The 14,273-nt window shown below is 39.3% G+C and overlaps 1 protein-coding gene across 2 annotated transcripts in view; it reads left to right on the top strand.

The window, feature by feature from the left end:
* ift52 (intraflagellar transport 52 homolog (Chlamydomonas)) overlaps positions 1-13,763 on the top strand; it is a 23,543-nt gene extending 9,780 nt beyond the window's left edge. The window contains exons 6-11 of one of the 2 annotated variants that reach the window (XM_048608474.1): positions 7,429-7,497; positions 7,991-8,145; positions 9,052-9,139; positions 9,668-9,776; positions 12,880-13,019; positions 13,184-13,763. In XM_048608474.1, coding sequence (XP_048464431.1) covers positions 7,429-7,497; positions 7,991-8,145; positions 9,052-9,139; positions 9,668-9,776; positions 12,880-13,019; positions 13,184-13,237 — 615 coding nt within the window. In that variant the 3' untranslated portion in view covers positions 13,238-13,763. The remainder of the gene's footprint in view (positions 1-7,428; positions 7,498-7,990; positions 8,146-9,051; positions 9,140-9,667; positions 9,777-12,879; positions 13,020-13,183) is intronic. The other variant, XM_048608475.1, reaches the window with a different exon arrangement.
* Positions 13,764-14,273: the final 510 nt, after the last annotated feature.

Below are 14,273 nucleotides of genomic sequence, written 5' to 3'. Positions count from 1 at the left end.
TCAGCCTTCCTGCTCCTATGATGCTGCTTGGCCTGCTGTGTTCATCCAGCTCTACACTTTGTTATCCCATAACTGAATTCTCTCATTGTTGGAACCACTTTCTAAGTCCTTTATGCAACCTCTCTAAAACTTTCATATCCTTCCAGCATGTGATGCTCAGAACAGCATATGAGGTAAAATCAGTGTTTCATAAAGGATCAACATAACTTTCTTACTTGTGTACTCTTGTGCCTCTACTTGTAAAGTCCAGGATCCTGTTTACCTTTTAATTGCTTTCTCAACCTGCTCTATCACTTTCAATGATTTGGGGATACATACCCCTCAACCCTCTGCTCATGCACCCACTTTAGAGTTGTATCCTTTGTTTGATATTGCCTTTCTTTGTTCTTCTAACAAAAATGTTTTTGTTCATGCTCCTTTGGATTAAATTTCATTTGCCACTTGTCTGTTCATTCCTCCACATGAATTCTATTACCATCATCTTCCTCATACTCAATTCTTCCAAGTTCTGTCTAATCTGCAAATTCTGAAATTTTGTCCTGCACCCCCATGTCTAGAATAGAACGTAGAACATAGGACAGTACAGCACAGTACAGGCCCTTTGGCCTATTATGTTGTGCCGACCTATTATCCTACTCTAAGATCAAACTACCCTGCATACCCTACATTTTACTATCATCTATGTGCCTATCCAAGAGTCGCTTAAATGTCCCTAATGTATCTGACTCCACTACCTCCGCCGACAGCGTATTCCACACACCCACCACTCTCTTTGTAAAGAACCTACCTCTGACATCTCCCCTATACCTTCCTCCAATCACCTTAAAACTGTGCCCCTGTAATAGTCATTTCTGCCCTGAGAAAAAGTCTCTGGCTATCCACTCTATCTATACCTCCATCAAGTCATCTCTCATCCTTCTTTGCTTCAATGGGAAAAGCCCTAGCTCCCTCAACCTTTCCTCATAAGACCTGCTCTCCAGTACAGGCAGTATCCTGGTAAATCTCCTCTGCACCCTCTCTAAAGCTTCCACATCTTTCCTATAATGAGGCGACCAGAACTGAATACAGTATTCCAAGTGTGGTCTAACCAGGGTTTTATAGAGCTGCAGCATAACCTCACAGCTCTATTACTCAATTCCCCTAGCAATGAAAGCAACACACCATACGCCTTCTTAACAACCCTATCAACTTGGGTGGCAACTTTGAGGGATCTATAGCCGTGGACCCCAAGATCCGTCTGTTCCTCCACACTGCCGAGAGTCCTGCCATAAACCCTGTATTCTGCATTCAAATTCAACCTTCCAAAATGAATCACTTCACACTTTTCCGGGTTGAATTCCATCTGCCACATCTCTGCCCAGTTCTGCATCCTGTCAATGTCCTGTTGCAATTTACAACAGCCCTCCACACTATCCACAACTCCACCAACCTTTGTGTCATTGGCAAACTTACTAACCCATCCTTCTACTTCCTCATCCAAGTCATTTATAAAGATCACAAAGAGCACACGTCCCAGAACAGATCCCTATGGAACACCGCTGGTCACCGAGCTTCAGGCTGAGTATTTTCCATCTACTACCACCCTCTGTCTTCTATTGGACAGCCAGTTTTATATCAAGACAGCCAAATTTCCCTGAATCCCATGCCTCCTTACTTTCTGAATGAGCCTACCATGGGGAACCTTATCAAATGCCATGATAAAATTCATATACACCACATCCAATGCTCTACCTTCATCAATGTGTTTTGTCACATCCTCAAAGAATTCAATAAGGCTTGTGAGGCATGACCTGCCCCTCTCAAAGCCATGCTGACTGTTTCTAATCAAACTGTGCTTTTCCAAATAATCATAAATACTATCTCTCAGAATTCCTTCCAATAATTTGCCCACCACAGAAGTAAGACTGACTGGTCTGTAATTCCCAGGATTATCCCTATTCCCTTTCTTGAACAAGGGAATAATATTTGCCACTCTCCAATCATTTGGTACTACTCCAGTGGACAGTGAGGATGCAAAGATCATCGTCAAAGGCGCAGCAATCTCTTCCCTCGCTTTCCGTAGTAACCTTGGGTAACATGTCTGACCTAGGGGATTTGTCTGTCCTCATGTTTTTCAAAATTTTTAGCACATCCTCCTTCCTAACATCAACCTGTTCGAGCATATCAGCCTGTTTCACGCTGTCCTCAGAAATGTCAAGATCCCTCTCACTGGTGAATACTGAAGCAAAGTATTCATTAAGAACTTCCCCAACCTCCTCCAACTCCACGCACAAGTTCCCTCCACTATCCCTGATCAGCCCTACCCTCACTCTGGCCATCCTCTTGTTCCTCACATAAGTATAGAACGCCGGGGTTTTCCTTAATTCTACCCACCAAGGCTTTTTCATACCCCCTTCTAGCTCTCCTAAGTCCATTCTTCAGTTCTTTCCTGGCTACCTTGTAACCCTCTAGAGCCCTGTCCGATCCTTGCTTCCTCAAACTTAAGTAAGCTTCCTTCTTCCTCTTGACTAGATGTTCCACATATCTTGTCCAAGGTTCCTTCACCTTACCATCCCTTCCTTGCCTCAGTGGCACAAACCTATCCTGTACTCGTAACAAGTGCCCACTAAACAACCTCCACGTTTCTGTCGTGCATTTCCCTGAGAATATCCGTTCCCAATTTATGCTCTGCAGTTCTTGCCTAATAGCATTGTAAGTCCCCCGCCCCTAATTAAATACTTTCCCATACCATCTGCCCCATCCCTCTCCATGACTGTCGTAAAGGTCAGGGTGTTGTGATCACTATCACCAAATTGCTCTCCCAGAGAGATCTGACATCTGGCCTGGTTCGTTGCCAAGCACCAAATCCAATATGGCCTCCCCTCTAGTTGGCCTATCTACATATTGAGTCAGAAATCCTTCCTGGACACGCCTGACAAAATCTGCTCCATTCAAACTAGATCCAAACAACTTAGAAAGTTCCGGTCGATATTAGGCAAGTTGAAGTCATCCATGATAACAACCCTATTACTTCTGCACCTTTCCAAAATCTGCCTCCCAATCTGTTCCTCAGTGTCTCTGTTGCTATGGGGGGTCTATTGAAAACTCCCAATAAAGTGACTGCTCCTTTCCTGTTTCTGACTCCCACCCATACTGACTCAGTAGATAACCCCTCCTCGATGACCTCCCTTTCTGCAGCTGTGATACCATCCCTGATTAGTAATGCCACTCCCCCACCTCTTTTACCTCCCTCCCTATTTCTTTTGGAACATCTAAACCCCGGAACATCCAACAACCATTTCTGCCCCTGTGTTATCCAAGTCTCCATAATGGCCACAACGTCATAGCTCCAAGTACTGATCCATGCTCTAAGTTCGTCACCCTTATTCCTGACACTTCTTGCGTTAAAATAGATACACTTCAATCCGTCGCACTGACTGCAACTCTGCCCTACCAACTGTCTGACCTTCCTCACAGACTCTCTGCATGCTGTATCTGCTTGTACACCAGCTAGCCCATCCTCTAATCCGTAGCTCCGGTTCCCATCCCCCTGCCAAGCCAGTTTAAATCCTCCTGAAGAACTCGAGCAAATCTCCTGCCCAGGATATTGGTGCCCCTCCAGTTCAGGTGCAATCCATCCTTCTTGTACAGGTCCCACCTTCCCCTGAAGGTATCCCAGTGATCCACATATCTGAAGTCCTCCCGCCTACACCAGCTCTGTAGCCACGTGTTCAGCTGCATTCTCTCTCTATTCCTAGCCTCACTAGACCTTGGCACCAGTAGTAATCCTGAGATTATTATTCTGCTCGTCCTGCCTTTTAGCTTCCAACCTAACTCCCTATATTCACTTTTCAGGTCCTCATCCCTTTTCCTAGTTATGTTATTGGCGCCAATGTGTACCACGACTTCTGGCTGCTCACCCTCCCCCTTAAGAATCCTGTAGACTCGATCCAAGACAACCCTAACCCTGGCAGCCGGGAGGCAACATACCATCTGGGAGTCTCGCTTTGGACCACAGAATCTCCTGTCTGTTCCCCTAACCATTGAATCTCCTATCACTATCGCTCTCCTATTCACCCCCATTCCCTTCTGAGCCAGGCTCAGTGCCAGAGACCTGGCCGCTATGGCTTTCCCCTGGCAGGTTGTCCGCACCAAAGCGGTATACTTATTATTGAGGGAAATGGCCACAGGAAATCCCTGCACTATTTGCCCATTCCCTTTCCCTCTCCTGACGATCACCCAGCTACCTTTATCCTGTAACTTGGGTGTGAGAACCTCCCTATAACTCCTATGAACCCCTCAGCCTCCCGAATGATCCGGAGTTCATCCAGCTCCAGCTCTAGTTCCCTTATGCGATCTGTGAGAAGCTGGAGTTGGGTGCACTTCTCGCAGGTGAAGTCAGCAGGAACACTAGTAATGACCCTTACCTCCCACATCCTACAGGAGGAGCATACAACTACCCTAGCTTCCATCCCCTCTACTCTAGATTGCCAATGAGATAAAAAGAAAAAAAGGGCTGACCTAACCGATCCTCCGCACAGTTTTTTTTTGGTTACAGGAGGAGAATGGGTTGGAGAAACTACACGTATAGTGTTTCGGGTTTAGCCCCTGCCCGAAGATATTAGTTCACTTACCCGGCAGTCCCCGCGTCCAAGTTCACTCCTGCTCAGCCTTCGCTCCACTTATTCACGAGGCAAGTTTTTTATACCAAAACCTTACCTTCCTGGCTGTCCCCTGGCTTGCACTGTCACCGCTCCCGCCGCTAAATTAGAGTATAAATCAAGAAAGCAGTAGCTCAATACCAACTCTGGCGAACCCCATTTTGTAATTTCCTCCAGTTTGAAAAACGTCTCTTCACCACTATTCCCTGCTTCCTGTCACTCTGCTACCCTCATTATCCATGCTGCCCTTGTCTGTTCTATTGCTTGAGCTTCAACTTTTGCTGACATGGAGTGATGCTTTATCAAAGCCTTTTGGAAGTCCATGTGTATGACTTTAATGGCATTACCTACATTAGCGCCCACCTCACCCTAGAGTTACTTCATCAAAAGAAGTTTAGTTACATAAATTTAGACCATAAGATGTAAAAGAAGAATTAGGCCATTCAGCCCATCAATTCTGCTCTGCCGTTTAATTATGCTGGTATGTTTCTCAACTCCATTCTTCTGCCTTCATCCATACCCCTTGATCCTCTTACCAATCAAGACCCTGTCTGTTTCTGTCTTAAATACATGACTTAGCCTCCATAGTTCTCTGCAGCGATGAGTTACAGGGGTTCACCACTCTGGCTGAAAATTCCTCCGCATCTCAGATCTAAATGATCATCTCTTCATTCTGAAGCTTCATCTTCGGTCCTAGTCTTTCCTACTAGTGGTAACATCCTCTCCACGTCCATTCTATCCAGGCCCCTCAGTATTCTGTAAGTTTCAATGAGATCCCTCTCATCCTTCTAAACTTCATCAAGTCCAGACACAAAAGTCCTCAACCGCTGTTCATATGATAATCCCTTCATCACCAGGATCATTCTCGTAAGCCTCCTGTAGATCCCCTCCAATGCTAGCACATCCTTCCTTAGATACAGGGCCCAAAACTGCTCACAATATCCCAAATGCAATCTGACCTGAACTTTGTATAACCTCAGCTGTATTCCAGCCCTCTTGAAATGAATGCTGACAGATTTGTCAGGCATGACCTCTGGTTGACAAAGCTGTGCTGACTCAGCCCTTTTTTACCGTGCACTTCCAAGTACTCCGTAATCTCATCCTTAACAATGGACTCTTAAAATCTTACCAAGAACTGAGGTCAGGCTAACCAGCCTATAGTTTCCTATCTTCTGCCTCCTTTTCTTCTTAGTAAACAGGGTTGTTAGGTTAGCCAATTTACCTGTGACAGATCTACGCTGACTGTCCTAAATTCATTCCCAGTTGTTGAAGTGATTATTAAATTTTTCCCCTGAATGATGGTATCTGAAAGCTCTTCCACCCCAATGTTAAACTGACTGGCTTGTATTTGTTAGATTTATCCAAATGCCTTCACACCACATTATTTTTTAGCATAACTTAAGTATTTGACTACTTCAGTTTAAAATTATCTTCCCCCAACTGTTATTGCAAAAGACACCCTCTTTTTATCCACTTCTTTGACTCATCACTTGTTTTAAACAGTTTTAGATTATTTGCTTCTCTGGAGAGGCTTTGGGTCACTGAACTTGAAGTTTCTTAACTCATGAAATGTTATAATAATCAATTTTACCATAAATCTACTTGATGACCGGGAATATCTTTACCTTATGGTCGTATAATTGGAACAGATGTAGGAACTTAGGAACAGGAGTAAACTATTCAGCACCTTGAGCATGTTCTGCTATTCAATTAGATCATGGCTGATCTGTGGCCTAAGTCCATATACCTGCCTTCGCTTAACAAAAATTTATCTATCTCAGATTTGAAATGAACAACTGATCTAGCATCAACTTCGGTTGTGAAAGAGAGTTTCAAACTTCTACCACCCTTTGTGTGTAGAAGTACTTCCTAACATCTCTCCTGAATGGTCTGGCCCTAATTTTTAGACTGTGGTCCCAGTTCTAGAATGTCCAACCAGTGAAAATATTTTATCTTCATCTACCTAAGGCTTTTCCCATCAACCTTCTATTCATTAAAATGCAGTAATGTGGAGTTTTGAATTAGTGACATTTTTTAAAAAGCCATTCCAATACTTGAGCTATCTTGTCAGGACATAATCAAGGTGTTAATGCTACTAATGCCATCTGAGTGGTTCCTATGACTAGAACTTATTATAATCTTTTTGTACCTTCTCTGTAGAAATTTTCATATGCTTTCTTAGATTTGCTGATACAGCCAGCTGCCCTGCTTCCCTTGATAATCCATTCCATAATTCCCTCCAGGGCAAAAGCAATCATGTCTAAGTTACCTTTTTGCTCTCCCTATTCTAGATTTCAGGCTGTGTCTCCTTATAGAATCCACTTGTATCAGATGTGTTTGCATCTATTCTGTCTATATTTTCTGGAATCTTGAAAATCTGTGATGACTCTCTTCAATGTAAGTACTGTCAAATTCAAGGCCTTCTCAGAACTCAGCTGCATAATCCCAAATATCAAATCAGTTACCTTTCACTGTTCTTCAAAAGTGCCCTGATGCCTTTGTTATCATAGGGAGGCCAGTATCATGAAATACTTCACATAGGTCTTTATCAGCACTTTGTACAAAGTTTTTCACTTTTTCAGATGTTTGTGATCTTCCTGTAGCTGTTTTATTTGGCTTCTTTATTGCTACATAATACGACAATAGCCTAACCGATCTGTGCTTGCAAGTCTTTGCAAATTCCTACTCAGATGCATTCAGGGAAAAAAGTCTAGAGACAAACTTGGACTCCAGAGGAACTTTGTGCTCTGTTTTGTTGATCCTCCATCATTTCTTCCGTTTGTCTCAGGATGTTGTTTTTCAATGGCTGACTACAAATGAAATCCAGTTGAACCAAATCGATGCAGAGGATCCAGAGGTAAAAATAGTAATTTGGAGTAAAAAATTGGAAACGCTGTAATTCTTTTGGGGGGAAAAAAAGATAATTACATACTCAAAACAGTACAAAAATATTTGTCCTAAAAATCCACAAGCAATATTCCTACAGAAAAATGAAAACCTTGAACAGTGAGGAAACACTTTTCAAAAAAATAATAAATTTGAGCTAATAGGTTGTAGCATCAATCCTATTTTAATCCTACATAAGCAGAACTTAATAGATCACCACTGTACACTGACACCAGGGGTACAAAAGAATAGTACAATGTGGGAAAAGTTTTTAGTGGGCCAGGGCAGGGTTTGAATGATCTGTGTGTCTCATTTAGTTTATTGGCTACTAGAACAAAATATACACCTAAGTCAGGAACTTGTTTCAAAATTATAAAGATTGACAATTAAATGATTTTTTTTTAAAAACTTTGTTTTATTTTGAAACTATTCTTGAATTATTGAAAAAACATTTTGTTATCAAGATTTCAGATTACACCATGCTTCCAGATACAGCTAAACTGTCTGAAAGATTGAGGGTTTGTCTGCAGGAAGGAGATGAAAATCCAAGAGATTTTACTACTCTCTTCGACATGTCAGTCTTTAAGCTGGACACAATGGCTCTTCCAAAAGTTATCACGTCAGTATCGGTTAAAAAAATTGTACAAAACTAAACTTTTGTATGTTTGAGATACAAACTTTAAGTAGAATGAGAAGCAGGAGAATATAATTTAAAGTAACACATCAGTGATTACATTTTTTAAAACTTCATTCCTTCCTTGTTTTCCCCTATGCCAATTACTGTTTCATAGCAGAGTGTGGCCCATGTAGATACTCATTGGATGGTAGTCCAGCTTGTGTCAGCACATTCAAGTTTTAATGTTTTGCACCACAGAATGGCTTGACGTATCGGTAATTCTCCATGGTGCATTCCTGAAACTGTACAGGTGGATGACATGTGGAATGTTAATGCAGATTGCTGTCACAGAAACAACATATTATCCAACTAAGGAGAAACATTCTCAAATACTTGGAATTAAGTTGTCATCCTGTTATCCCTGATAGGAAATGATATGTAACATGAAGAAAAAACAAAAAGTCAACTACAGAATTTTAAAAATCAAATGATTAATTTGTTTGAAATTACTATGTAACATACTTAAAACTTGTACAGCAATAACATAACTAATTATAAACAGTAATTACCTTGAGATAAAATGTTTGTAATTAATATAATTGCCTTTCATCGCAATAGACATGAATGGTGAATCTTTATTAACATAAGATTCTTTCCAATATATATTTAAAAATTATTTATACTTCCTTGATGTCTGAATTTACCAGGCTTGCCTACATTGATAGTTGAAAATCTTGACAAAAACAAATATTTTGCAAACGAAAAAATAGTGAACTGCTGAAATTTAGGTCCTAATGAAATGCGACATTCTTGTAATCATTGACTCACTTTTTCACAAAATCTGCCATGATTGTACTCTTATTTACACTATTTCAATATTGGCACATTCTCATTTTTGTGTGTTTCCAGGGCTTATGAACAACTAAATGTGAAACATGAATCACTGCAACTAATACAACCTCAATTTGAAACACCCCTGCCTACACTACAGCCAGCTGTAAGTACAAATCTTACAAATCAGACCACAGAACATTAGAAATGAACATGTGACAACATAAGAGCAAATTGGATCAACTATAAGTTTTATTTAATTTTTATAATTTTTATTTAACTTTTATTTGCTACAGTTATTTAATATGGAAATTCACTTATTCTCTTCAGCGATTTACTTTTGAAAAATAAAATTGTGGTAAAAGGTAGACTATGTACCCAGTGTCTTTTCACCATTTCAGAACTAATGATAAAAACACTGAGATGATAAGAAAGTGTATATTTACTCTGAGGATTGTGTTGTAACAAGTGTCCTGGTGGCAACATTGTCACATTAGTAGTCAGCCAACACTCTTGTGGTAATAGGGCTATAAAGTTGACAATGCAGCTGGTGTATTGTTAAGTCCATCACATTTGCAATACCTATTTTGTATATCAAAAACTAAGTATTATCAATTTTAAAAAATGTATAATTCAACTTTTTTTGAGTCATGTCTACAGTAATGTTTACATATGAATTGTTTTAATATAACAGGTCTTTCCTCCCTCTTTTCGAGAGTTACCAGCACCAACCTTAGACCTCTTTGATCTTGATGAAACATTTTCATCTGAGAAAGTCAGACTTGCTCAGCTGACTAACAAATGTAAGCAGTTTCTTTTTGTCCAATTCTTGCTTATTTCTAAGCTTCTGTTCTTGAGTTTATGTTTTAACTTTTTACTGCTGATCCACTTTTTCCTTATTGCATAAATATTATCTATGATTAAGGTTTTCCTGATTAGAAAATACACAATGTGTTAAGCTAATTAATATCAACCAAGGAAACAGTGGAAACACTGTAATTAGTCTGACTTTGCACTTGTGGAGGAGAATATCGACCAAGGTTAATGTCCTGTCAGGTTCAGAAGAAGAGTCATGTCAGACTCGATGTTAACTCTTTCTTTGTCCAGAGATACTGCCAAACTTGCTGAGTTTCTTCCAAGTTTCCAGCATCTGCAGTAATATATTTTTTATTTGAAGGCTCACGTCTTACCTGCTAGCTTTTCCTTGATCCCTGCTGCCCAAGCAAAGGATGGGAACTCTGTTGCCTCAGTTCATTGTGAATTTGCTACACATTGAGTAACTTCACTTGACAAAAAAGCTGAACTTGATTTATGCTGGCAAGACCTGGAAATGCCTACCATCCATCCAATTAGTTACACCTCCTTTCAGTCATAACTTTATTAGGTTAGTCACGATAATACTTCCACTCTCCAGCTAGATCTAATGTTTTCTAGCTTCTTTGCTGTTCTGTATGTTGCTTTAGTAACCTGACTTGGGTGCTTCCATATTCCCATTCCCTATTTTCTTGAACACCAGATTTCTAGCCTATTTTATACTCTGTTTATTATTCCATCTGCATTCTCAACGGGAGAGGGATGGAAATGGAGAATTTGTGAGAAGAAAAACAGCTCATACACCAGAAAGGGTAATCCAAAAGCAGGGTGGTTGGGGAGGGGGTTACAGAGAGATTAATTCTAAGCAGAAAAATGAGTCAACAGGAGACAGCAAACTAGAATAGAGCAGATCCAACAGAAAAAGTGTATGAGAATGAGAAATGGAGAGAATTAAAGCAAAGCAGAAAATAAGAGAGAGTAAATGATAACAAGAAAAGCAATTCAGATAGGCAGGAGAATGACTTGGACGAGGAGCAATAAAAGAGGAAAATAAATAAACAGTGATGACAAAGAATGGCAAGAGAATGAGTGAGAAGAACAGGAAGGGAAGAAGGAGACTTTCATTTATTCACCTTACCAAGCCTATGGATATACATGATTTTGATTTTCACTATTGCAGGAAAAGAGAGAAACCGTTTCTTTTCAGGCATCCCCTTATTTATATCCCTGGAGAAGTAAAAATGAATTTGAACTTGCACACAGATTTGGCCATCTGTAAAGGCTTTAAGGAACTAACTGATTAATTTCACTTGTGTTTATCATTTATAATGTGTCATAAAAATGACCTTAAAAATAAGCTTTAAGATATAACTCTGTTTGAATATAATTTGTTCCATTAAAATTATGGTGTGTCTGCTTTTGAAAACATCAACCAAGCCAAAGTTCAGTCTCGATTGTGATGTTCTACATGCTCAACGAGTTTTCGGTGCTTACTGTTCAGGCTTATGCAATTTGGACAATGGTCCAGATGAATTTCCCATGTGGTGCCTTCTGGAGGAAAGATATATGCATTATTCACTTTAGTGGGCTTATTTTACAAAATAGCTAATCTTGGACAAATGGAAATGTAAACTTTGGGCATGCAAAGTGCTATCATTTTTTAAAGAAGTGTACATGATTAATGCATTTTAATGGAAATTTTCTCTCTAGATTTCCAAACCTAGAAAATATTAAAATGAAAACCTTTGGAAGAAGGTATAAAACTTTCAATGGAATTCGATCTTTGCTGATTTAATTTGGACAAGTGAACTTTCAAGTGAATGTTCTTTTTTAGTCACTTCTGAGCAATTATCTTACATCTGTGCACACTTGTTCTTGATCCTTCCACTGACAGGAACTATTCTCCCTGCATACCCTGGCTAGATCCCTCGTCATTTGAATATGGCAGTCAAATCTCCCAACCTTCCCCTGGGATAATTTTCCCAACATCTGCATTCCGTTTACATAACTGAAGTTCTTCATGACAGCACAACACATAGAATATTGAAGCCTGAAACCATTCTTGTGAATGTTTTGTACATACCTATGTCTTCACATGCTTAATGACCATACTCCAGTTGAGGCTAAATCACACTATTATGCAAATTTAACATAACCTCTGTGCCTCTGTCTCCACTAATGAAGTCTGGGGTGCTTTCTTAATTATTTTATGAAACTATCTTGTCACCTTCAATGATTTTAAACAGGTCCCTTTGCTTCTGCACCCTCTTTAGAATTGTACCCTACATTTTATATTCTCTCTGAGGTCTTCCTTCCAAAACTGATCACCCATTCCACCTGCCTACCTATGTCTTTTTGAACTTCTACACTATCCTCTCAGTTATCAATATTTCCAACGTTTGTATTGTCTGTAAGGTCTAGATCATTAATAGAACACTGATCCCTAGGGAATTCCACTATAAACCATCTCCAGTCTGAAAAACATGCATTAACCATTGTTTCCTGTCACTCAGCTAATTTTGGTTCCATGTTACTTTCCCTGTTATTCTGTGAGATCTAACTTTGCTCACAAATCTGTTGGCAGATTTATGAATTAAATTTCAGTTTTTGGGTTGGTAGATGAAAAAAAGACCATACAAGCTTTTGGATTGCAAATGAGAACCCAACTAGTTTACTAATTCCCTCTTGAGGAAGAAATCCTGGTTCCATTTCTCTTCAGATCTATGTAGTTGACTCTGGCAATGACATCTGTAACCCAAAAAGGAAACCTAGTGTTGTCAGTTTACTCCCCGTTGGGACTTCAGTTTACAGATCAGCCAAAGTCACCTGGACAGAATTCCAGCAATAATCCAACTCTTTCAGGATAACTAATGAACAATGCCCTTACATACAGTGGACCTACTGACTCAAACATTATATTGTCACAACTGTGGGTTCTGATTTTCCATTGTCAGGTGTCATATTGTGAAGCAAACTTGACCTGCTTATCTTCATCTAGAATGATTATCCTCTTCTACATTCTAGTTATTTCTGCTATTTAATAGCAAGATGTTGCTATATTGAAAGGACTCTTAAACTTTGATTTCTTTCCAGGTACTGATGACGATCTCGAATTTTATGTTCGCAAGTGTGGTGACATTCTCGGTGTATCAAATAGGCAAGATAGTCGCAGCGCAAAAGAAATTTTAGAGCATATCTTTTTCCAGGTGGTGGAGTTTAAGAAGCTGAATCAGGTGAATTTAAGAAATCTTTAATTTGCAGTGAAATTGTATAACCATTGATCTTGCAATTGTTGTCCTTTTAAAAATGTCATCCATTGCAAAAGAATTCAATATGCTCAATTAAAATCCTGTCAGATGCATTGCAGTACACTAGTGATTATACTGTTTCTCTACAGGATCATTATCTAGACACACAGGAGGCTGGTTTAAGTACTTTGCCAAATAACTGAAATTGAACTTTTGCACCACCATGGATTCAGCAAATCTTCTTGCGATGAAGATATCGGCAGGACTTGGTTCTTCTACAACTTGTAACTCACAAAATGTTAGATTCCTTATTCAAAAATGTATATTTTTGTATTGAAAGGCTTAATCATTTGTCTGTACACAAAGGCATTTTATACACTACATTGTTGCATTTAAGATGATGGTGAACTTATCCTATTTTAAAACACTCATGCTTCTACATACCTTCAGTTACTGATTAGCACTTAATTTTAATCTCAAGTCCATCTTTCCATAATATATCATTTAATGTAACAGGTGTCTAGATGAGAATTTTGATTTTAAATTGCACACATTTACTTGAGCATTTCTGTTTAGTTTTCGGTTTGTACTTTAATTTGTAAATAAAAGGTTTTTTATTACACATTCATGTTTATTATTTACATACTAGCACTTTGAGATAGTTAGTAGGGCAGTAATGGTGAAGAGTTAGCCTAACTGACGTCATAATAAAACTGAGACTACAGAAATTCAGTAACTGTTTCAGAACATTGATGCACCAAGCCTGGATGGAACTCAAATGGTTGCACTTTTGTCAGTCAAGATCGAAAAATATCAATTTTTTAAAACTGGTTATCTCAAATCATTAACCACTTGATTCTTGCACGGGAATATTCAAACATGGGAATCCTTTAACTGAGCCACGTTACCAGAAACACAGCCAGTTTCCTCATCCTGCTCTTAAATTCAGAATCCAACTACAGTTTCCCTATTTTCCCTTCTCTGCCATGATCACACTATTATTCTCGGTGATATTAATTAACACTTACCAGCAGTTAATTCTAGGAAATTCTTAGGCATATAGCTTAGCTTCTTGATCTGAGAAAACCAGGAATGGATGTCTTGGTACCAATCTTCTTAAATCAATACATTATTTATCTCAACCAATTTAAATAAAAGTCGCAAGAAATAATGCCCAAACGAACAGTACTAAAGCTTAGGCCACAAAGAATTTTTGTGCCTTCGGAGAATTTATGCAGA

Source organism: Rhincodon typus, chromosome 19 (genome assembly GCF_021869965.1).
Source record: "Rhincodon typus isolate 14 chromosome 19, sRhiTyp1.1, whole genome shotgun sequence".
Lineage (NCBI taxonomy): Eukaryota > Metazoa > Chordata > Chondrichthyes > Orectolobiformes > Rhincodontidae > Rhincodon > Rhincodon typus.
Note: the sequence above shows the minus strand (reverse complement) of the source record. Positions and strands in the feature narration are given on the sequence as shown.